The sequence below is a fragment of the Crocodylus siamensis genome, chromosome 7, assembly GCF_052110815.1.
Source record: "Crocodylus siamensis isolate JL-2025a chromosome 7, ASM5211081v1, whole genome shotgun sequence".
In the NCBI taxonomy this organism is placed as follows: domain Eukaryota; kingdom Metazoa; phylum Chordata; order Crocodylia; family Crocodylidae; genus Crocodylus; species Crocodylus siamensis.
This window is the reverse complement of record NC_143401.1, coordinates 34,114,987-34,140,368: the sequence shown is the minus strand read 5'-3', so window position 1 is coordinate 34,140,368 and position 25,382 is coordinate 34,114,987. Positions and strand designations below refer to the sequence as shown.

The window sequence follows — 25,382 nt, the reverse complement described above, 5'->3', positions numbered from 1 at the left end:
AAAGTGTAAAAAAAGGTTGGGAATTATGTGGCATATCTTCCTCCAGGAAGAATTCAGCTTGCAGGATGGAATTGTGAAGTATCAGACTCAGCATGCCTCATCATCCTCTAGTCAGCCTTCCTGTGCCTGATTGCATAAATGATAATTTCCTGGTTTATTAGAGGCACATATCTCAGGGGAAAAATGGTTGGAATAAATAATGCTTAGATAGCTAACAACCAGTCTCAAATCCAGTATCCTCACTGACCTGTAATCCCTGCATTGTACATTTAAAAGGAAGTTGCCTTAATTATTTCTACAGAAATTAATGCTATCTGTGAACAATGTAATGTATCATTGTAAATGCATAAATACATTTAAGCAAAAGTGAACTGGGAGTTACTTTGCTTTAAAATTGCATTTGATGTAGAGTAATTAGAAATATTGATTAAACTGAAGCCAGTTCACTAGAAACATGCTAATAGGCTAATAATAATGATTTGATCTTGCTTAAAAAATGGACCCAAATATAAACTGTAAAAAGGAAGGTATTAGAATTTTTACCTAATTTAAAGTCCATGCTTCCTATCCCAGTTTTATCCCAGCCTCATCAGATATGAGAAGATTTAGTTAAATAGAATATTATACAAAAATCACCCCTGATAACACATAATTTATGACAGGCCTTGAAAGCAGTCACTTGTATGCTTTGGATCATTTTGAGCACGTAGAGATTTTTTCCTTCACCAAATTACATGTACTGTGTGAGCACCAGCAGTAGTAATTAAAAATAATGAGGCCTGCTAGATCTGCTAATTCTATTATCTTTATAGCATCAGGCTTCAAGAAACTCACCAGCAAAACAGCCCAGATGAGAAATCTCTTTAAAATACTCAGGGGTTGTTTACGGTACAATAGGGTAATCTTTCCAGCCTGAAAAATAAAAAAAACCAAACAAAAATCAGACATTAGTAGACATGATCAACCAGCTAACCTTTGCCTCCTTCTGTAACATCTACTGTACAAAAAGCTATTTTAATTTTTTCCATGGGGAAATGAGGGACAGCTAAAAATGACGGCATTGCATTCTGCTCCTCATTATTCCTCTGGAAGAGCTTTTGTTCCAACGTGGAGATAAGAGAGGAGTATCATTTACTTTGAATTTCTGTCTATTCTTTTACGTTAAAGAATTCACTTATCAATTTTAGCTACCATAAACTTCAGTAGAAGCAACAACATTTAGAACCCTATAGGATAGTCCCAAAAGGAATTGTAAACTCAGGTATAGAATGAGCCTCCTACTTCACTGAAATTAAAATAATATCCCATGTTCAATTAGACTATAGTACTTACAAAGTTATAGGTAGCAAACAATCTCTAGGTGTACCTACTGCACCCCATTTTCCCCCATATCTCTATCGTGCACATACCTTCTGCTGAATTTAAGCTTCAATTTAGAAAATCAAAGCTCCAAAGCCTTATATGTGCAAAAACATCTTCCTGTTGTGACCCAACATCATGCCATCTTCATAGTTACGGAGGCAGCCAGATTGAAGCAATGGGGTACAAACATATAACATTTTTACTGTGGAGTATGGGATGATAAAACAACATCATGGACTTGAATTTAAGGCAGAAGACTGGGTAGAGATGCTTCTTATAAACTAACTAATTCAGAGATCCATAAGCTTTCACTTCTCTCTGCTCTTAAATTTAAGGTCATGTCTATGCTAGAGAAATCAGGCCTTCAATAGGATTGGTAATATATTCATAGAGAGACTTCTTCAGAGACATGCAAATGAGAGAAGCTGTAAGAAGCTGGCAAAGTAATTGTTTAACATAACAAGATGAGCATTATGAAAATCATGTTCAACTAAAGTTACATGCTATTTAACTTACTTTACATGTGGCTGCTGGCAAACTTGTCTTTTGTGCAGAGAAGTTCGGAAAGGACAAGCAGGAAAGTAATATCATATATTACCACTGTACTGTGGGATGGCACATGGAGAATGATGTTCACATTGACACTGAATTCATAGATTCAGCACTGTGGGGAATTATGCAGATAGTTTTGCTGGTAGCAGGTATCATTCAAAGAACAGTTGTCACACCTCAGTACCATGAGAGTGTGTATGGGTAGACAAGAGGTTATAAGGACAAAATACTGGTAAGGCATGTTTAATTTTTCTAGAACTTCTGTACTTGATTTGAAATGCAGTCCAGATAGGGCCAACACGAGTGTAAATTACTAAGAAGAAATGAACGTCTTCACTTGCTATGTGAGAGGCAAGATTTCTTAGGGCAAGATCTTTTATTGGACCAACTATGCCAGAATATTAGGGTATGGACAAATGCATATTTTGTGGTGGCATCAGGAGGGGGCTGCTGCCGCCTAGGGATATGTAGCAATTGTTATGCTGTAACTGTTATGCGTGAAGGATCCTGTCATGAAACAAGTGAGCTAGATCTGCCCAATTTTGACCCTGAATAAAGCAGAGGTAAAGCTGAAGCAGTTTTGCTACACTGGTATCACTATACAATCATGCATACACTAAAAGAGCAATGGGTGTCAACCAGGGTGACATGAGAGCCTGCCAGATATGCCACAATATTGGCATGGGCACTGGTTGTATGGGGTGAAATTGCCCTGTACACCTGTTTACAGCATGCAGCCTGAAGACGAATGACACTCCAGCCTGCATAATGTACTGTAGGCAGGGAGAGTTTTCTCTGGCTGCTACTTGTCAGTTTGGCTCTGACATGCCTCCTGAAAAGAGGTACCTGGAACAGCTCCATTTGCCCTGGATACCTCTTCATCCAGGGGAGAGCATGCCAGTAGGACCAGGAAGGGCTGCAGTAAGTTTACAAGCTCCTGACACAGTTGCTTCCCAATCTGGTTCTGCAGGAGGCATGCAGCACAGTGGGGAGAATAAAATATCTAATTAATTATCTAATAATATCTAATTATTTATGTCTAATTAATTACATTAATAACAATTATACTGTTTATATTATAATGTGAAAAATGTACTTACATTAGTTTTTAAAATATAGGGCTACAAAATTTTGGAGGCGTACCTTGTGTCTAAAAAGGTTGAGAACCAGCGAGCTGGAGCCTAGTTGCTGCTACAGTGTCTGGAGCACTAGCTCCCCCTCTCTTTTTGAAGCTGTCACAAGTAGGGCTGTGCAAAATTTCACTGCCAGTTTTTTTTTTGGACGCTGTTTTGACATGTTTCAAGGTCAAAACAGCAAATCAAAATGGAACAGATATAGTTGAAATATCCTCAAAACAAAATGAGGCAAGGCAAAACATTTTGCTGTTGTTTTGACATTTTGCCCATAGGCTGTAATGGGGAAGGACAAACCAGCCAATAACTTTGACATTTTCTGGCACAATTTGGGTGAACCTTGCAGGAATGGTAGCCCCTTCTGAGGGCATGAAGCCTGCCAAGTTTCAAGGAGATAGGTACAGGGAGTCCGGGGAAACTGTACCCCAACGTTTTGAAAGCAAAACTTGTATCACGTGTATGTGTTAAGCCACAGCAGGGTCAAAACTGCAGGCATGCCAGCCACTGTGGACGCCACAAATCCTGCTAAGTTTCAAGGAGATAGATTCAGGGGTTTGGGGGAAACTGTACCTCAAGCTGCAAACAAGTAAAACTTGTGACATGGGTGACACTGTGTAGGCTAAGGTGCAGCAGGATGAAAGCTGCAGGCCTGCTAGCCCCTGCTGAGGCCAAGGAGATAAGTGCAGGGGCTTCTGGGTTTTGGGGCCCTGAACCTGTAGCTGCTGACGGGCAAAACTCATGTCATGGGTGCTTGTGCAACTGACTGCCTCTGTCTTGGGGCAGAAGCAGCTCCCGGCTCTGTATTGATTCTTTCCTCTCCTTAGTCTGTAGTTTTGTAGGTGTTAATTCTTGCTCATTAACTTGTTATCCTTGCTAGCTACCATGTATTGAGCTGGATTTAGTGAATCATGATTGGCTGCATAACACAGTAGCTAGCTAGCACAAGCACCCATGTCACGAGTTATGCCTGTCAGCAGCTAGGGGTGCAGGGCCCCAGAACCCCCCCACACCTATCTCCTTAGCAGCTGGCAGGCTTTGTGGCCTCAGCAGGGGCTAGCATGCCCGCAGTCTTCATGCTGCTGCGCCTTAACACATACAATGTCACCCATGTCACAAGTTTTGCTCATCCACAGTTTGAGGTACAATTTCCCCCAAGCCCCTTGCACCTATCTCCTTGAAACTTGGCAGGCTCTATGGCCTGAGCAGAGGCTAGCATGCCTGCAGTTTTGACCCCACTGTGGCTTAACACATACACATGACATGAGTTTTGCTTTCATAATTTTGGGGTACAGTTTCCCTGAAATCCCTGCACCTATCTCCTTGAAACTTGGCAGACTTCATGCCCTCAGAAGGAGCTACCATTTCTGCATGTATCATCTAAATCAAGCCAGAAATGACAAAGTTATAGCCTGTTTTGACCTTCCCCACTATATCCTATGGGCAAAACATCAAAACAGTTTCACCATTTCAACCCTCTTTTGATGGAACAAAATGGAACAGCTGTTTCAAATTGAAACAAAATTAAAAATGAAACACTGTTCTGTCAAAACTCTGGTTGAAACAGAGTGCTGCTATTTTGCACAGCCCTAGTTACAAGTACATATGTGACTATACCCTGAGTCTTATTTCAAAACAGAGTGATATTTTGTCTCCTAATGAGCATGCGCTGGTGAAAGGAAGGGATAACCTTGACTTATAAAGCCCAAAGCAGCTTAACAAGGAGCTAGAAGACGGGATCCCAAAATTTTGTTCAGGGAGGGCCACTTAATGGGTGGAACATCATGCTGCAGACAAAATGCACCTTTAGTGCAATAACAATATGCAATGCCCTATATACATAAAATTACAATAAGGAGAATCTGGTATCTTTGCTTAATTCACATTTGAGTGGGACTCATAGCCAGCACTTTGGGAATGTCTAAGGGAAAATAACATCCTCCAATAAAGAGTGCTGGCATTAAGTTGTAGCATATAAAGCAAAGAGTCATCTTAAAATAAAAACCTAGCTAAAAAGAAGAGTTGGCAGGACTTCGGATTGCAGAGAGCCATCTCTCTCCTAAATATTTGTGCACTTTGCTTTTGAGACTGATTCTGTCTACTGCTCACACTGTATCTTAGGATGTAGCCTATAGAGGGCACCATGCAAGTGGTGCTAGCACTGGGCTAACACACAACAAACCTGACACTTGTTCTCTCTCTCTCTCTCTCCCCCCCCCTGAAGAATAACATTTTTTTTCTATGTTGCTTTATAGTAGATCTCTCTAGCTCCTCTGATGCTATGACCCACTTTGACTAGATGAGCCTTCACGATGTTATCTGACAAGCTAAGTACAGACAGTCAAAAAGCCTGAGGCTAAATCGGTTCAATCTCTGCAGGTTAGTCTAAGCTGCAAAGATTGAACCAACAAGCAACTGAACAGACAGTCGCTTTTGATTCCGGAAATGTAGCCACATGCCTGCAGTGGCCCAGGCTAGAAGCCTGGGGGTGCTAGAACACACCTCCCTAATAGGCTAGAGCAGACAGCTTGGGCCAAGGCTAGCCTGCCCTCCTTGTGAGATGGAGCTTTCAGGGGAGGTGCAAAGCATCCTGGGAATGCGGAGGGACTGAATGTTAACTTGAAGCTGAAGGGGATCTGGGACAGAAATTCAATAAACTGATTTAACCTAAATCAGTTAAGTCTGATACTGCATCCATCCAGGTTTATCTTAAACCTGTTTTGGCCATTTTGAAAGTGGTTTACATGCACTGCATTCCTGTTGTGTTACAGATTTGAACCAGTTTCCAGTCAGTTATCCCAGTTTATGTGTAATTTCTGTCCCTAGCCATAAGGTTGTGGGTATTTGAAAGAACCTCCTGGAAAGAAACCATTTAATTTCATTGGAATGCAAGGAAATAACTTTACTATAAAAAGAACCATTTTGAATTTCTAAGCATATTCAGGCAGTCTTACATATCAGAGTCCCCAAAGTTTAAATGGTTACAAATATTACAGCTCTAATCTACAAGTCTTTACATCAGAAAAATGCCCATTGATTTCCATAGGAATTTTCTTGAAGAAATCCTGCAGCATTAGGTCTTCTATATAATGGCTGGATTATAGAGTGCTAATTTCCAATTCTTTCAGGTAGAACTCTCTAGCACCTCATTTTTAAACCACGCCATTTTTTAATAACTCACAAAGCCTGCTCATAAATCTTCTAATTGCTGGGGATTGGAGAGTGTCAATCTATGGACTGAAAGGAAATGGAAAGGATAGGAAGAATGTCACACATTATTACGCTGGCCAACATTTGTTAGAATTAAAGACAGTGCTGGCAGAAAAATGCTGCAAGAAAACATGAAATTGCTTTGCAGTCCAACCTTGGAGAGTTGCTGCATGGAATTACATGGAAGATGTTGAGGGAGGGAAAATCATTAAAAAAATAAAGCAATACATTCCAAGGAGAGGCAATAATAATTCCTCACTTCCTATTTATGGGCTCATGACTGAGAAATAGAAGCCAAAAGAATTAACTCTGTCAAGAAAAAGTGCAACAATTTTAACTGTTCCACCTAAAAAGAAAATGAAGGAACAAGCTCATATGCAAGTGCAATAAAATAAAAAGGATAATTAAAAATCAGAGGCTAAGTCACCATTTTGAAGGTCTGATGGTATAGTTTATAATAGAGAAATCCACTAGTGGAACGGCTACGAAAGACACATAAGACCATGTAGTTAAAATCCTAACCTCACTAAAGTCATTGCTAAAACCTCATTGACTTCAATTGGACCACATTTTCACCCAAAAATTCTGAGCCATTATAATTGTGGCTTACTCTAACAACAACGTCATCTTTGCCATAAACTAACTGCACATTAGTAGAATGGCCCACATGCTGACAAGTAGGAAACAAACAACATCTCCTAAGAACAGAAGAGAACCCATCCGCACTGTCCATTTGTGAAGACAGTGAACTAGAAATACATTTTAAAGTACTTTCTAAAGCAGTTCCATGATACATATCTATTTAGCTAAATGCCTGATTGTTTTGGCGGGCAAAGTTTTGCAAAATGCTGGTGCTAAGTAGGTTTGATGAGCATACTGCAGTAAGGTTTTTCCAACACCAATAATCACATTCAGAAACATTGCTATGCTCTTAACACTCTATACTACCTACTGTAATTCCACTACAAATACAGGTTATTAACCAATGGACAACTCCCAAGACAGGATGAAAAAGAAAGCAGGGGGAGGGGGCAGGAAGGAGGAGGGGGAAATAGCTTTTCATAGTTGTGAAAGAATTTCCCACAGGGATACTGGGTAAGGCAATGATTAGTCAAAAACAATTAATGCATTTCTCAATTACGCCTTGAGAAAAGGTTTTCTTCCCCACCCTCACCCCCTTTTCAGTGATAAAAATAGATTAACTAATTGGTTCAAGCATGTATGGTTAATGGCACTACAGAGGAGGTATTCAGATAACTACCACATACATAAGAAAACAGCTACCATTAGCCACATGAATGAACTAAGGCAACCAAAGATAGCTCAGTTTTCACTAGCTTGTTTCTACCAAATTACTTGTGATATTTCCCACATTAAAATAGGACAAATTTCTTTAGTGGTAATGGCTTCTGGTATGTTTCTGGCAATTTATCTGTCAGGCTTTCCCACTCATCCATTATTAACTTATGAAAAGCTAGTGTGACACTTCTTTGGTCTGTTAAGCTGTCTTGCCAAGCAGAACTCCTATTTTAACCAGTTGAATCAGCTATGCTTCTCTTTGAAGTAGATAGTTTTACTGGTAACTGTTAATACCTAGATCAAAGTCACTATTTCTTTAAAAAAAAAACTTCAGTTACATTAAAATTCCCAAAATGCTATAGTATCGTTCCCCTTAGAAATAAATGTGGTTATAGTAAAATGATGATGCTGACATATATAAATAATCTGAAGGGTCCTGTTGAAGGAGAAAATGTAGACTATTGGCTAGCAGAGGAAACTGGAAGAAGCACTCCTTGGTTTTATTCACAGTGGCATCCAGCACAGTACCTGGACCCTTTCCAATTATGTCAGTAAGATTCTTGACTTTAAAAAGCCAGTCTAGTTCCCTTTAATGTATAAAATAGGGTAAATAACTGCACTACTCTGAACCTCAGTTCAGCCCCTATACAATGGGGAGAAATACTTTGCTTCATTGTTTGAATGGTTGTGTGAATTTTAATGAATTAAAATACATACGAAAAGCAAGTGCTAACTGGCCATCCCAAACCCAAGGCGCATGAAATAAATACCTACAGTGAAATACTAATCAAACTGATTTAATATTTAACATTAACTTTGCTAGAAATCAAAGGGATCAAAGGGAGCAGGAGGGCACAAAAGCCCCCATGGCTCAACAAAAGCATCCAGGAATGTCTTCTAGCTAAAAGCAAGGTGTACAGCCAATGGAAAGGAGGGGCCATCACCAGGGAGGATTATACTGCAGTTGCTTGGGGATGCAGGGGGCCAGTCAGGAAGGACAAGGTGGAGATGGAACTGGGACTAGCTTCCCGGATCAAGGACAACAAGAAGTCCTTTTTTAAATCCATAGGGGGCAAAAAGAAGGTACCAGGTAATGTGGGGCCCCTGCAAGACACACTAGGAAATTTGGTTGTCACACCAGATGACAAAGCTAACCTATTTAACGACTTCTTTGCCTCCATTTTCCTGAGCAGGGAGCAGATCAGCCCCCGCACCAGGCCCCCCTCAGGCCCCAGGGGAGATGCACCTAGGGCAAGGGTCAGGGAGGATCTAGTCAGGGAACTTCTGGAGGGACTGGATGTATTTAAATCAGCTGGTCCGGATGATCTCCACCCCAGAGTGCCGAGGGAATTAGCTGAGGTCATTGCAGGACCCCTGGCATGGCTTTATGAGCACTTGTCATGCTCTGGTGTGGTGCCAGAGGACTGGAAGAGGGCCAATGTGGTTACTATCTTCAAAAAAGGGAGGAAGGAGGACCCGGGGAACTATAGGCCAGTTAGTCTTACCTCAGTCCTGGGTAAGCTTTTTGAGAGAATTATTCTGGCACTTGTCCACAAGGGGCCAGCAGGGGAGATTATGCTTAGGGGCAACCAACATGGGTTCATTAGAGGCAGGTCCTGTCAGACCAACCTGGTGGGCTTCTATGACCAGGTCACCAAATCCTTAGATGTAGGGGTAGCAGTGGACATAGTCTTCCTGGACTTTCAGAAGCCCTTCAACACTGTCTCTCACCCTGTTCTCATTAAGAAACTCGGGGACTGTGGTGTCGACACCTACACGCTGGAGGACCGCACCCGAAGAGTAGTAGTGGATCGGTCATTTTTGACCTGGAAGGATGTGGGAAGTGGGGTTCCACAGGGCTTGGTCCTCGGGCCCACACTGTTCAACATCTTCATCAGTGACTTGGATGAGGGGGTAGAAAGCACCCTGTTCATATTTGCTGATGACACTAAGATGTGGGGGATGTGGGCACGCTAGAAGGGAGAAATAGGCTGCAATCAGACCTAGACAGGTTACAGGGGTGGGCGGACAAGAATAGGATGGGATTCAACACTGACAAGTGCATGGTAATGCACCTGGGGAGGAAGAACCAGCACCATACCTACAGGCTGGGAACTCCCTTCTCGTCAGTGCAGAGGCAGAAAAGGATCTTGGAGTCATCACTGATGCCAAGATGAACATGGGACGGCAGTGTGGGGATGCAGTCAGGAAGGCCAACTGCACCTTGTCATGCAACCACAGATGCATCTCAAGAAGGTCCAGGGAGGTGATACTTCCCCTCTATGCGGCACTGGTCAGGCCACAGCTGCAGTATTGCATCTAGTTCTGGGTGCCACACTTCAAAAGGGATGTGGACAACATGGAGAGGGTCCAGTGGAGGGCCACTCGCATGATCAGGGGACAGCAGGGCAGGCCCTACGAGGACAGGCTACGGGACCTAAACCTGTTCAGCCTCCACAAGAGAAGGCTGAGGAGGGATCTAGTGGCTTGTTACAAACTAGTCAGAGGGGACCAGCAGGCACTGGGGGAGTCCCTGTTTCCCCGAGCACTACCGGGAGTGACTAGGAATAACGGTCACAAGCTGGCAGAGGGTAAATTCAGATTAGACATCAGGAGGCACTACTTCACTGTCAGGGCAACTATGATCTGGAACCAACTTCCAAGTGAAGTGGTGCTGGCTTCTACCCTAGAGGTCTTTAAGACAAGGCTAGACAATCACCTTGCCGGGGCTGTTTGACCCCAGTACTCTTTCCCGCCATGGCAGGGGGTCAGACTTGATGATCTGCTCAGGTCCCTTCCAACCCTAGTAACTATGAAACTATGAAGAAATCTGTGTCATTTTGGATACTTACTGTAACCAAAGCAGGGATCTGATTGTAGGGGGCATTTAATCCTATTTTAGGGTTTCCAGATTTTGTAAGATGCAAGAAAAGCTGTAAATGCAATAGAAGCTCATGAAGTCAAAGGTTAAGACATATAAAGCAAGCATAGCCTTCACTATTTCATTTATACTGTGTTAGTGTTACAGAAGCAAATGGGAGTGGGCTGGAGTAGTAAGGAGAGAGAATGCTGTAAGGATGAAAGTAACATTCAATCATCACAGGAAGCAGACTATGCCTTGAAAGAGCTTTTCCTCTTGGTTAAAGCAGTCAAGATGCCTGTAGAGTTATTGTAGCTGGGCTGCTAGCTGTTTTTCTTCTCCTGCAAAGTTGCTCAGATTTTCTTAACAACAATTGGAAAACACAAAGAAAATAAAAATGAAAGGCAAGAAAAAGTGATTCCCTCAACTGAAACTTTATAATACATCTTAGTGCACTGTAGACATAATAAAATTATTGCTAATCCCGTACACAGATTGCAAGAGCAACTGATTCCTGCATGGCCCACATAATGGCTAACTACAAAATTACTGTGTAAATGAAAGGCAGGAGTAAAGAATAGCTAAGTTGGAAAATAATTCCTGAACCAGGAAAAGAAAAATGCTTCATGGTAGTTTCTGGGCAAAGAAAAAGCAAAATACTTGCTTTACTCTTGAACACCTTCAAGAGTAAATTGGATGCTTATCTTGCTGGGATCCTATGACCCCAGCTGACTTCCTGCCCTTTGGGGGGGGCTGGACTCGATGATCTTTTGAGGTCCCTTCCAGCCCTAATGTCTGTGAAATCTGTGACTGTGATCCAGATGCTGAAGCTCAGGAAAGGAAAATCAGTAAAAATTCAGATTTGGTCAAGACATTCAGAAAAGAGAAAAAAAACATTATTTGTTCAACAGTGTAAGACAAGATGGGCTGTGTCAATCTATGTAAGGAAAAAAATATTAGTATCTGAAAGTCAGTCTTGCTAATTAATTAGCAGAAAGCAATCAATAATACAGACAAACACCTGATACTGTCCTAGAGCAATCTGCATTCTGTCCACAGCATATTTCATTTCAAAGGATCACTTCCCAAAGTGAATCAGATTCTCAGTCAATGTAAATCAGGGGAGCCTTATGGAAAGTGATATAACAGGCCCAATTCATAAACCTAAGCCCTATCTGAGAAGGAGGCATTGTTATCCCTGCTTTGTAGACCTGGAACCAGAAATACAGTAACATCAAAAGACTTGGCCCTGGTTGCATGGTGAGATAGTGGCAGGCCACAAAATAAACCAACCACAATAAGTCACTTCTGAAGCCATTAAAATCAGAGGGAAAAAGTCCCTTTTGACTGAAGAGTCAGAATTTTACTCCAAAAGCACATCCTCTGTTGGTGTACGTTGTCCCAGTGTAGCAAAACCCCAAATTGTTCTTTTTTTTTTAATTTAAAAATACATTCCTTCCCCTTCCCCTAACCATTTCTGACTTTTTCTCTCCCTCTCTATTCCCTATAGATAAGTATTAAGTGAGTCAAGGCATAGAATAAGCTTCAGCATTTTATTTTGGTAGCAGGTGTTTTTGTTTTATTTATTTTTCCCTTCTTTTCAAACAAGTGCCCTGTTATGGATACCTACTATTTTATATTGTATAATTATTATGTTTATATTGATTTTTACTGTTCTATATTACTGTTTTACTGATACCGTATGATTTAGGCCTATATATATAAGCTAGCATAAGTCACGTCAAGTTGCCCTTTTGTTTCACAAGACTCCATCTTGTGTCCCCTGCCCGGGTATACCCTATTGTAACATTGTTATAACTGTGTGACTTGTATCTACCCCTTCTATGTAAATTGGCTCCTGAATGAATGGGATTGAATGAAGGTGCTTCAGAGACAGTGGTGGTAGGTCTAAATATAGCTCCCTTTGAATGACCGAACCATCAACTCGACAACCCAACCATCACCCTGCATTGACCCTCCTTAGCTCAAGATTTGGAAGACAAAGACTGCTGCAGAAATCAGTCAACCCACCATTACAGACACTTGAAACTGCATGTTCTTTCCTAGGAGTGCACATGCTCAGTACACCAGGGGCTGACTTGCCTGGACAAGCCCCTGCCACTAGGGTCTTCCCCTATGAAAGGGGGTAGTGAAGACAGACCCAGTGGGACGCCCTCTCCATCTGGACCAGCACCATGCCACATCACCTGTCCACCCAGAAGCCATGACAGTGACCCTGCTCTGGACAACACCTTGTTGGAGAAGACCCCAACTGGCCACTGAGGATCAACTCACAGCCCAGGACAGGTAGCTATCACCCACCTTCCTTTCCTAAGCAAAGGACTTGGACTCTGTTTTTCTTCCCTACCTGACTCTAACCCTTCCACCGCATCTCTTTCTCCTGCTACCATTGTGTGTGTGCGTGTGCATGCACGCATATGTGCACATGTGTGTGTGCGTGCCAATAATTTCATGAGGCTGTGTGGTATGTTGTCTAATAAACCTGTTATTGTGAAACCCCGAGTTGGGTTTTTTTCTGTTTCCTCCTTGCCACCACTTATCTGCCCCCTGATCTCCCAGCTTTCAGCCTCAGTTTCCAGCACCAATCTCCCAGCCTTCTGCCTCTCTCTTTCCTAGCTGTCTCCTCCTTGCCTCCAGGCTTTTTCCCTTGCTTCCACCCCAGCGCCAGTGACCTCGAGTAACCCTGGGGCAACTTAACCTTAAGCAACCCCAAGCCTCAGTTTCTCAGCCAGCTTCTCTCTAGTCTACTGGTTCTAATCCTGGTCCCAGCAAATTTCACTCCCTACACTTTCTCCCTTAACCTTCTCCTCAACCACACACCTACACACACCATACCATCCAAGTTAGGAACTTACCTGTGTGTATGTGCAGGTGGGTGGTATGTGTGTGAACTGATGAATACATATGTCATCATGTGCATGATATACGAATTAGTGATCTGTGTATGTGTACTGAGTGTGTGGGTATTGACAACTGATTGTTATACAATTTTTTATGTGTGTAGTGTGTATGTGCTTGAATTGGTGACAGGTATGCATGTGCCTAGGCTGGTAATCTTGCATGTGTATGTGCCTGAGTTGGTCGTCTGTGTGTGTGTATGTACTTAATTGATTTTTGAGTGTGTGCACATTCAATTGTCACACCCTCCCATCTAACAGTGCAATTTTGAGATCCTGAGAGTTGGCCTGACACCACAAGACAACACCAGTACCAGTGAACAGACCAATAGCACTTTACTTCTGCCAAGGATTTACCCCAAAATCTCCTGAACTCCTAGTCTTCAACTCTACCCAATGTCTCACTCACCTCCCAAAAGCTACAGTTCTATATTTTTTCCCATAACAGCTGTGGGACTCTGTTAACTGGAAATGAGTGCTTTTCTTCCTGATCTTGTCATCACATGCCTAATTAAAAACATCTTTCCATTGTGGAGGCCTGGGTCTTGGATAAACATAAGTTTTGGCAGCAACATCCTACTCTCTAGTACATATTTATTCATACCACACAATTTGGTATTGATAGCACTTTCTGCTCATTTAACCCCAGTGAGGAAGTAGCAAAAGAAGCAGAACCTAGGATGGATGCACAAGTGTAACCATAAATTGGCACAGTGCTTGCTTGCTGTATACACTTGAAGCACAAAAACTGCTGTAAAGGGGAATTTTTTTTGCCTACCTGTTTGTTTTTTATTTAGCATCCTATCAATGCAATCCTTAAGCCTCATGCTTATCAGATGCACACCAAATTCATATCACTTGAATCAACCCATATAGGCTAGAGGCAGAAATTATACATAAACTAGTTTAAGTAATCAGAAACTGGTTTAAACCTGTAAAAGAACAGAAGTTCAGTGCACATAAACCAGTTTCAAAATGACTGAAACTGGTTTAAGATAAATATGGTTGAAAGTAGTTTCAGACTTAACTGGTATGGGTCAAACTGGTTTATAAAACTTCTGTCTCAGACCCCTTCCTGGTTCAAGTAAAATCACAGTCCCCCAGCATCTTTTGTGGGCTGGGCTGGGCTGCTGCTCCAGCAGAGAAGGGCTGTGGGGGAGGGGTCTCAGGCTAGGGAGGGAGTTTAAACCTCCCTTCCCCTGAGTACAGAACTGCCCTGCCCTGGTAAACTTTCTGAATGTTATTGCTGTCTGTGACTGTGGACTACAAATCCCAGAGGCACCTGGAGGCAGGAAGAGGAAGTGATGAGCAACCCTGCAGAGTTCTGCTGCTATAATTCTGGACTGCAAATCCCAGAGACCTCAGGGGCAGCAGAAAGAGGAAGTGAACATACAGCCAAAGAACTGTGCTCTAGCACCACCTCTGCACCCTCCACGCCTACCTCCAAGCTTCTGGCCTGGGCCACTGTAGGCATGTGGCTACATTTCCTGAATCAAAAGTAAATGTATGTCCAGTTGTTTCTCAGTTTAATCTTTGAAGCTTAGACTAACCTACAATGACTGAATCAATTCAGCCTCAGGCTTTTTGACTATCTGTATTTACCCATAAAGACAGATACAGCAGACCTGTTTGCAATTGGTTCTCTAATAGAAAAAGAAAATAATTAGTATCCCTGTTTTACACATGTGATAACTGAAGCAAGGACTTGCTCAAAATCCCATTGGAAGCCTACAGTAAAACCAGGAAGGGAATCCAAGATTCCTGACTTCAAGTCTGTGGGTCAAACATTTGATCTGCACTTTTTTAAACATGGAGTTAGGTTTTCAAATGAGCACAAGATCAGTAGTATCAAAGAAAAGTTTCTTTTTACATGTAATATATTGCTGAAATTCCCATTCATCTTGCCTTTCAAAGAAGGAGGTTTCCATTTCCACAAACCAACACATTCTGACCCTGAAATCCCATTCAATTATTGGATCCCATCTCACCTCCAGCTGTTACCTTGTTTAATTTCACAAGCTAAGCAGAGATGAGTCTTAAGAGTACTGAGAGAACTTTGTGGAAAAGTTAGGGCTTTGAACAAGGAGTTCTGGTATAGCCAAATTCCAAATCTGGTAAGTTGATTTTGCTTTCCTACTTTTTCTTCACATGGACCCAGTTAAATAAATTATTTCTTTAAGAAGAGCAGTTGCATGCTATTGCTAGAAAGTAGATATGGGTTATTAAGATGCTCAGACAATATGTATGAAGAGTTTTCTCATGATCTGTTGTTCTGAAATGGATCTTGAAAGAAGTTGCCCTTTCCACTTTCCTAAATTTCCATGTAGGATGAAAAGCAGAAACAAATACAGCCTCAGCAGAAAGAGAACCATACTGTGCACAAGGTTTCTAAAACATTTCTTTAAATTGTGCTCCTCCCTTCCCTTCCACAGAAAAATTCAGCAATTCTCTCTAGAATTAGGAATGTTTGACAGGAAGTCTAACTGGGAAAGGAGAAGTTTGTGATATTTATCTGGTTCTTACACACGGTAAAAAGGGGGAAAAGTTCTACTCAGGAGCATACTGGAATGAGTCATTTCAGGTTCTCCATTTCCAGAGCAGACTCAGTTTCCACTTGCAGTTCAAAATTTTAAAGTCAGACTGTCATCACCCAACATTAAGGTGAGAAATTTTCCAGTTAATAGACTGAACTGAGAACTGCCAATGACCAACTATGGATGTGAGAACTACCCAAGATACTTGTGAAGCAAGAGGTTTTCACTGAAAATGCATTCTTTGGCAGAAAGTGAATTCAAGTTCATGGCTCTGTTCCACACCACTTTCAGGAGGAAGTAGTCCAGGAAGGTAAGCATAAAACTTCACCAGTGTTACTGAAACAGTGCCAAGTAGACCCATTAATGCAAATAGAATAAATTAGTGCAAGTGTAAGCCATTTTTAAAAAGAAACTTATTCCTTTGTAGAAATTTTTGTTGATACTTTCTAAAGCCTCAATGATTCTACACTAAAGTATGACAAATACACATCTTCCTGTCCTGAGTAGGCCTGTTAAAATATATGGGGCACAGCTAGTCATTTTGCCCCATATGCAGCTCCTTCCTGAAGCAGTCAAACATCTAGTTATGCCTCTGTTTCACCATGCTTTGGCCCTAAACAGTTTCTCAGTGTTCAAGCAAGTTACTTATACCCAATGTTAGGATGAGGAGTTGTTAAGGGACAACTCCCTTAACATAGCTTAAGAGAGACAGAGAAAGAAAAGAAGGATAGTGTCTCCTCATTTATCCCAGGGATCTCTAACAATTTACTTTTACCTTTTATTCCCAAACTAAATACCCAAACTAATAGGGAGGTTCAGTTTAGAACATTATCAGAAAACTGTGGCATTATATAAACTGTATGTAGAAAAATAGATCACTCCTTTTCCAAAAATTAATAAAGGCCCAATTCTGAAAGGTACTGAACTCTCTCAGTGCCCACTGAAATGGGAAGAAGTCTTGGGCATTTTCTTTTAGAACTAGAGTTGGATCTTTTTACTTTTAATGAAGTTTTCAGTTAACGCTTTGACGAACCATTTCCAGCAAGGTGCATATCTCCTAAGAGTTCATTCATCCATAAACAGCCTGTAACAAAAGGCAACAAAAGTTTTTAATAAGGGAAGTCATGATGAGAGACATTTTCAAAAGTGCCAATGGCAGTTAGGTGGCCAATGCCCAGGAAAAGCAAATGGGAGTTTGAACATCTTTTTGAAAATCCATCTTGTTGCTGATTACTATGGCCTTCAAAAATACTGTGTTTTAGGAAGAGAAAAGGAAAGCAAAGCAAAACCATTTAAATCAATAACTCTTACATTCTGTAGTGTTCAGTTTGTGAGAAAATGTAATCATCCTGCCATGGTGGTTATCAATAACTGTCTTTTGTGGCACATCATCACTTTTCAAAGCAGAAGAGTGGCTGGAGAATAAACCAAGCCCAGTATTGAGCAGCTGAATTTGTCTAACAGGCTTTCAGGAAGGTGTGGGGGGAGGAGAGATTTCTACAGCACTGCTGAAAAATAATGCCTTGTTTGTTTTGTTTTTGTTTGCAGAGAGGAAAACCAATATTTTAATTAATAAAATAGTATAGGCCTTTTGAAGTCCGTTTACACTTAATAGTACAATATTTTAACGAATTTTGTCTTTGGAACCATTAAAAGCACAGTGCATAAATGCAACTGTATTTTGAGCTGGGCAGTTGATTCTTACCAATATAATAAATATCCCGTTTTAATCACCATGGAATTTTACTTAAATGTTACAGATGGAAGAAAATATGGTACACATCCAGCAGCTGGGCTGAACCAGCTCCAGAGGAGCTACTTGCATGGCCCAGCAGGCAGGACCTTGCATGGGAGGGAGTACCACACCATGATCACTGCCAAGATGAGGAACCACCTGCCCACCCGGCAGCAACAGGGAGCACAACTCTGTTCCACTCTCACTGTTGTGCCTCACCTTGGCAGCACAGCACTCCCACCAGTGCCAGGTCTCACCGGCTCGTCTGTAATAGCAGCTTCTGCCCAGAGTTGGTCCAGCCTAGCAGCAACTGTGTTCTCCACTGTGGGTGCAGAAAACTCATGGAGCACATGCCACCATTTCACCTCCTCATGCATCTCCTGTGCCCACTCCCCACATGCTCTACCCATTCCTCACACACTGGCAGACTGGGGGTGGGGGACAGCAGGTCAGGAATGAGGGGCACCACAGGGCTGGGGAAGCTGTGGGTCAGGCATGAGGGGCGCTGGCAGGGCCTGGGAGTTGTGGGTTGGCAGTGAAGGACATTGGCAGGGCTGGTGGGGGGCTGTGGCTTGGGAGTGAAAGGCAACAGCATGGGCAAGAGTAAGGCATCACTGTATCAAGGCTACTTAGTCCCACAAAGCAGCAGGGTGGACAGTTGCAGCTCAACCCCATCCTAGGGAGCAAAGGGGGCAGGGGGAGCTCTGATTTTCCATGATTAAAAAACCTAAAATCAAACACCAAAATATATAGGTATTTATAATTTATTTTATTATAATGATTGAGGCACTGGTAGGCTTCTAAATTGCTTTAAAATTGTAAATATATCAATAAAACATTGTGTTCATCTTTTTATACACACACAGGGTGGTGTTTCATTTTAATTCTGAAAAACTATGGATTTGGGGATTCTTTAATCAGAGAATTTAGGATTTTTAAACAGAGAAAACCAGGATCCCTGCTGATCACTTTCTTCTCCTCCAAGTACTTAGACATTGATTCCTTGAGGACCTGGCCCCATGATTTTTCTAGGGACTGAGGTGAGGCTGACTGGTCTGTAGATCTTCCTTCTTTCCTTTCTTAAAGATGGGCACTATATTTGCCCTTTTCCATTGGCAACATGTAGGGAGTGCACGCATGTGCATGTGCACCCCCTACGAAAAGGCACCGCCGACACTTTCAGCGGTGCCTGCAGGCAGTCACTGCTTGCTTTTCCCCCTTGGCACCGCTGGCAGCATTTACAGGCAGCCAGAGATTGTTGCTGACCACCACTACCACCACTGCCAGCAGTATCTGCGGGTGGTCACTGACCCCTGGTCAGCACTGACCACCCCCATGCCTCCTGCTCCCGACAGCGCTGGCAGCATCTGCAGGATCTCCCTGCTCACTGCCAGCAACACTGTGCCCTCCTAGCCGTCAGGGGCACGTGTCATTCATGCCTTTTCCAATTGTCTGGGACTCCCCTGATCAACACGACTTTTCAAAGATAATGGCCATTGGCTCTTCAATCACAGCAGCCAACTCCCTCAGCACCTTCATATGCCTTCCATTCAGCCACCTGCTTTGTATATGTCCAGTTGTTCTAAATTGTCCCTAACCTGTTCTTTCACCACTGAGGGCTGCTCGCCTTCTCCCCAAACTGTGCTGCTGGGTGCAGTTGTCTGGGAGCTGACCTTGCCTGTGAAGACAAGGGTAAAAAAGGCACTGAGTACTTCAGCTTTTACCTCATCTGTCACTAGGTTGCCTCCCCCATTCAATTAGGGAGCCATATTTTCCCTGACCTTCCTCTTCTTGATACTGATTTATTGATGCTCAGCTCTAAGCACTACTTGTGGGGAGAGTCCACAATAAGTTCCATGTCAGTATCAGTATCTTTTCCAGTTCTGTCATGTCATTTCCTTGGGCGACTATGGTAACATTGTCAGTGTACATGTATTGCTTAGCTGTTGTATGTGGGAACTGTAAGGCATATATATTATTATAACAATCTTATACTCTTTCCTAGTCATCTGTCTGAGCTTCTACTTTGTATAAGCTTCTTTTTTGTGTTTAAGCTCAACAAAGAATTCTCTGGTGAGGACTGGTCCTTTTCCATATTTGCCATTCTTCCTGCACATCAGGAGGGTTTTTTTCCTGCACCCTCCGTAAGGTTCCTTTAAAATGCAACCAGCTCTCCTGGACTCCTTTTCCCCTCAAACTGGCCTCCCAGCAGATCCTGCCCATAAATTCCCTGAGGAATCAAAGTCTGCTTTTCTCAAGTCTAGGGTCTATACTCTGCTGCTCTCCTTACTTCCTTTTGTCAGGATCCTGAACTCAATCATCTTGTGGTCACTACTGCCCAAGTTGCCATCAACTTCTACATTCTCCACTAATTCTTCCCCGTTTGTGAGCAGCAGGTCAAGAAAAGCATATCCCCTAGTTGGTCTCTCCAACACTTGCACCTGGAAGTTGTTCCCAACGCTCTCCAAAAACTTCCAAGATTGCCTGTGCACTACTGTATTGCCCTCCCACCATATGTCAGGGTTACTGAAGTCCCCCCATGAGAACCATCACCTGTGATCTGGAAGTTTCTGCCAGTTACCTGAAGAAAGCCTCATCTACCTCATCCACTTGGTCTGGTGGTCTATAATAGACTCCCAACATGACATCACCCTTGTTGCTTTCCCCTCTAACCTTAACCCAAAGACTTTCAACAGGCCTATTTCCAATTTCCTATGGAGCTTTGAGTAATTTTACAGCTCTTTTACATACAGTGCAGCTCCTTCTCTTCTCCCCTGCCTGTCCTTCCTGAACAGTTTGTACAAATCCATGACAGTGCTCCAGTCATGCGAGCTCCCACCAAGTCTCTGTTATTCCAATCACATCATAGTTCTGTGACCGTGTAAGGACTTCCAATTCTTCCTGCTTGTTTCCCAGGCTTTGTGCATTTGTGTACAGTCACCTGAGGTAACTAGCTGATTGCCCTTCTTTCTCAGGAAGAATAAGGAGGCCTTCTCTGTTGCCCTCTCCTCCTTTTGCTTCGTCCATGTCTCCCACTTCCCAGCTTATCTCAGGACTTTGGTCTCCATCCCCTGGCGAACCTAGTTTAAAGCCCTCCTTCACTAGATTAGTGAGCCTATCTGCAAAAATGCTCTTCCCTCTCTTTGTCAGGTGGATCCTTGTCTCTTTCTAGGAATCTTTCTTTTTGAACACATTCCATGATAGAAGAAGCCAAATCCCTGCTGACAACACCAGCTTCACATCCATGCATTAATCTGTAGGGTGCATGTGTTCCTGCCAGGGCCCTTCTTGACCAGAAGGACAGAGGAGAACACCACCTGTGCCCTTTCTTGTAGGAGGACTGCATGTGCATCCTTGCACCCAGAGCTCTGTAGTCACTTCATCTGGCCAGGGTTACCCACAGCAATATCACTGATGCCCACATGGATGAGCAGCATAGGGTAGTAGGCAGAGGGATGGATATGTCTCAGTAATCCTGCTGTGACATCTCAGATCAGGGCTCCAGGCAAGAAGCAGACTTCCTGGGACAACAGATCAGGCTGACAGGTAGATCCCTCCATCCTCCGCAGAAGGGAGTCTCCAACCACCACCACCCATTGCTTTCTCTTTGTGGTAGTGATCTCAATACTCCCCATCTTGGGGATTCCTGGCCTGGCCTGTTCAACAAATGGAACACACTCTTCCTCTCTGTTGTTAGTGCTCCATATCTGTTCTCTAGGTGAACCACTGCAGGGGGCGCGACTTCCTGTTGCTCCCAAAGGTCACAAGTTTCCAACTTCCAGTTGGTGTGGACTGAAAAATCATATTGTCAAAGCGTATAAGTCTACGCTGAGATTATGGAAACTTGTCAAGCGAGGGAAACATTTTTCTTATTGAGGAGATGATAGTGACTACCTTCTTCTAGTGTCTTCCATGAGTAGCTGTAAAGTGAAAGTAAACATCACTACCTAGGCAATCAGACTTTCAATTTTTCCAATTTCGATACACTATGCTTTCCAGTTCTGATATACTAACTACAGGATGAGCCAAAGCAAACTTTTATTTAACTGTTCTTCATCTTAATGTTGATTGTCTCTCTCGCTCAAGCAATTAGTGCTGAAATGCATCACCAGAGAAATGAAAGCACATGCAGTCCTCCTACAAGAAACACTTATAGAGCAGCTATGGCAGATGAAGTTCTCATGCTACAGCCTTGCAGACTCTGTAGCCAGCAAGATCCATGGCCTTACTATCTTCATCAGAAACAACCTGCCATACACTACCAAGGGACATAACACCTCCCAGAGTGCAATGGAATGGAGTGCTGTCCAGGTCAATGACACAATCACCATCAATATATGCAAGCTATCCTTTGCTGTTTTGTCAATCACATCCCTGCCTATTTATGACCAGATGACCTTATGTGCAGTGACTTCAATTGTCAACATCAAGATTGGGGATACTTCATTAATAGTAGCAACAGAGAAAATTTTTGTCTCTGGGCAAGCCTGAATGATATAACCCTCACGTATGGAGTCACATACCTTCCACTCTAGACATTGGGACATACAGACAAATCCAGATCTTGCCTGGTGAAAGGGCAACTTGAGTAAAATACTGATAAGAAAAGGCAGCTGGTTATAATACAACATTAGTAAATAGGTTCAGAATTTGGGAAACTGTACATAACACTCTGCCATGATAGACGAAAGTCACTCACCTCCACACAGCACTCAACAACTTGGCTCATGTCATTCCCTCTGTAAGCAAATGAAGGAGTATGAATGCCAGCATGTCATTAGGTACTGAAGCTCCAATAAAAGCCAGACGAAAAATCGTCAATCAATGGGAGCCTCCTGGCACTCTGTGTGAAGTTTCAGCAGAACCTGAAATGGCCATTAGTCACTGTTTAACAGGCTGGTTAATGCAAGTGTGCTGAATGATACATCCCAGTCTCCTGTTATCTCCAGAAGAAAGGGATAAAGGCATAGGAGAAAATCCAGTTACAGACAACACCTGGTGGGTGATGTCAGGTCACACTGCTGACACTGAGAGGGCTTCACAGTTACCATGGCTGGTTGTCACCCGTGGGAATAAAACAGCAGTTGGTACTTGGAAAACTATGCAACGGAGAGATTGAGTAAGACCCAGAGTTTGTGCAAAACAAAAGAGCCATTTTTCTGTTCTCCCACTGACTTGGGCCAGTCACATTTTTTGTATTTTTTCCAACACAACATTTTTCCAAAAACTCATCACATTAAACTGTTAAGCAGCAAAGGAAACACACCTGCAGTGACTGGGTAATAGAGAAGCAGATGTTTTTCTGTCAAAACACTGAGTAGGAACTCAGTGTACAGTTTCTTTTTCTTATTTTTTTGCTCTGCTTGAAAAAGTGACTCAGCAAAACAGCATAATAAAGATTTCTGGTTGCTGTTCCTCAACTATTTCTATATGATAAGCACTCACTTTCAAATTAAAAGGATTTCTGCCTCTCCTCTAACTACCACTTACAAAAATTTCAGAAGGAAAAAAAAAATCACAGTTTGTCTTGCAGATATAATTGATGTATCCATCACCAATAACATAGATTCTACAGACTTAATTATACCTGTTCACCTCTGATAGAGCAAAGAGGTTGTCCAGATATAATCAATGGTATAATTTGCCCTATGTAACTTTTTATACTGTTTAGAAACAATTTTCTAAACAACCGCATTGTTAATATTAAAAATAATTGCTAATTTTTTGGCAACTCATGCAATAGGCAAGGAAATTGAAATAAGTGAGGAAATAGTGAGGAAACTGCTGCCTACCAGTGGGTGTGTCTATACATGCATTTGATCTGGGATCTGTTTACTCTTGAGAAAATTACTCACAAGGAAATGCCCCCAGGCAGGCATCTACATACAGAGAAGCAAGAGCAGATTTGCTGCTAATGGTAGCAAACTGTTCCCACTTCCTGGGGCCCTGCAGCCACCAAGGGAAACTCTAGGCTCCCTCTGGATGCTAGCCCAGGGGCTGGCAGAGGGCACTGAAACAGGAGACAGCTGTCTCCTGACCCGGGCTGGGACATTCCACCCTGCCCTTGGGGGGCTACCTGCTGCCAGGGCAGGGACAATGTCCCCCTGCCCTGGCAGCAGAGGGTTCCTGGCTCCCCGATCAGGGGCACAGGATTTGGAAAGAGTGTCAGGGGAGGGGCTTGTTGCTAGCTGCCCTACCAGTAGATGGGGCAGGGGGCTGGGACCTACCCCACCATTGCAGTTATTTCCAAGCCCTGTACTTCAATCACCTGATTGGGGCAAGGGGCTGGGACCTGCCCTTAACCAGGACAGTTCCCAGCCCTTGCTCCATGATTGCAGGGATGAGGCTGGGGTGCTTGTTCCTTGGAGCTCAGGCAGGGAGATAAGGGTCTCCCAGCCTACACCCTAAGACCACACAAGTCAGGATGGGAAATAAGAATCTCCCAGCACCAGACCTGCAGTTGTGGAGGTGGTGCTGGGATATAAGGGTCTTCCAGTTCCTTGCTCCTTGATCACAATGGCAAAGCAGGGGCTGGGCGATAATGACCTCCCAGCAGGGGCTGAGAGGTCCCAGCCCAGGCTCCCTGATCACAATCTTGTAGCGGGGAGCTTGGAACTCTCTACTGCCAGGGCAGGGGGACATTGTCTCCACCCAGGCTTCAGCGGTGGAGCCTGTCTCAGCAGCAGGCAGCTCCCAGGGGCAGGGAGCAAGCTCCCACCCCCTGGTGGCTGGCTAATTGGGTGCAGATTTGCTCTCAGTCAGGCATCTATATGAGTGCTCCTGCACTGTTACTAATTGAAAGTAAATTTGCTACTTGTGAAAATCACAAGTAAAGTCTGCATTAGACCCACAGCGAATACAACAATGAGCAGGCTTAGCTCCTTAGTTGTTGCTACTCAGGTACTTAACTAGAAGCAAAGATCTTTTTTTCTTCATTCTGCCTTTCAAAAACAATGAGTGTATTGAATTCTGGGGCAGCTTGTATGGGAGAAACTATGATAATTTCAAACCAATTTAATAGCAATTGTCAACTAAGGCTATACTACGTGAGCATTTTGTAAAAATAATAACAGTAACTTTTCCAGCTTAAATATTATCCTTTCAAAGATTAAAAGTGTAGCTGTTACACTCATTAAGTGTAATCCAAAGACAGAGAAATCTTTTTATTTTTAAAACAAATGAGTTGTTTTATTTAGAAAATGTTTCTTTTAATGCAATAAAAACATTAATCAGCAGTAAAATGATAAACAGATGAGGGAAATCTTGTTCAAAGTGATAGCAATTAATTGTGAATATGTTTATATACCTGTGAAAAATAATACATGATCAATGGAATAAAGGCTTACAAACATTCCAGTGTTGAAGACTAAATGGTAAAAATATGTATTAAGGACCCAATTCAGCCAAAAATTTAAGCATACATTTTTTTTCTTAAGGGTCTTAATAAAACTTAAAATATTTAGTTTACGTCTTCTCTTCTTTTTTTTTTAAGTTCTGGAGTTGGGAGGCAGAGTGTCCCCTTACCTACTTGCCAGGAATTGTAGGTGGTTAAAACTGTGTTCTAATATAACACGGGAGAAATAGGGATTAAAATAAAAGCTAGGGGATCACTAGCTGTTTAGCAGAGATGCCTGGAAAAGACTGGGGGGAAAACATCACAAAATACATTTGAAAATTTTGACAAATAAAATCTATCACATCTTCACAAAGCTGTATAACCTAACTCACTTCAGTGCCTCCACATCCATCACAGTACTTGGAAAACACATCAAAGGCTTTATT

General features: G+C 42.6%; 1 protein-coding gene across 1 annotated transcript in view; it reads right to left on the bottom strand.

Moving 5' to 3' along the window:
* LOC149859665 (heparan-alpha-glucosaminide N-acetyltransferase-like) overlaps positions 1–25,382 on the bottom strand; it is a 393,188-nt gene that overhangs the window by 37,528 nt on the left and 330,278 nt on the right. The window contains exon 15 of the mRNA XM_090058700.1: positions 835–912. Coding sequence (XP_089914826.1) covers positions 835–912 — 78 coding nt within the window. The remainder of the gene's footprint in view (positions 1–834; positions 913–25,382) is intronic.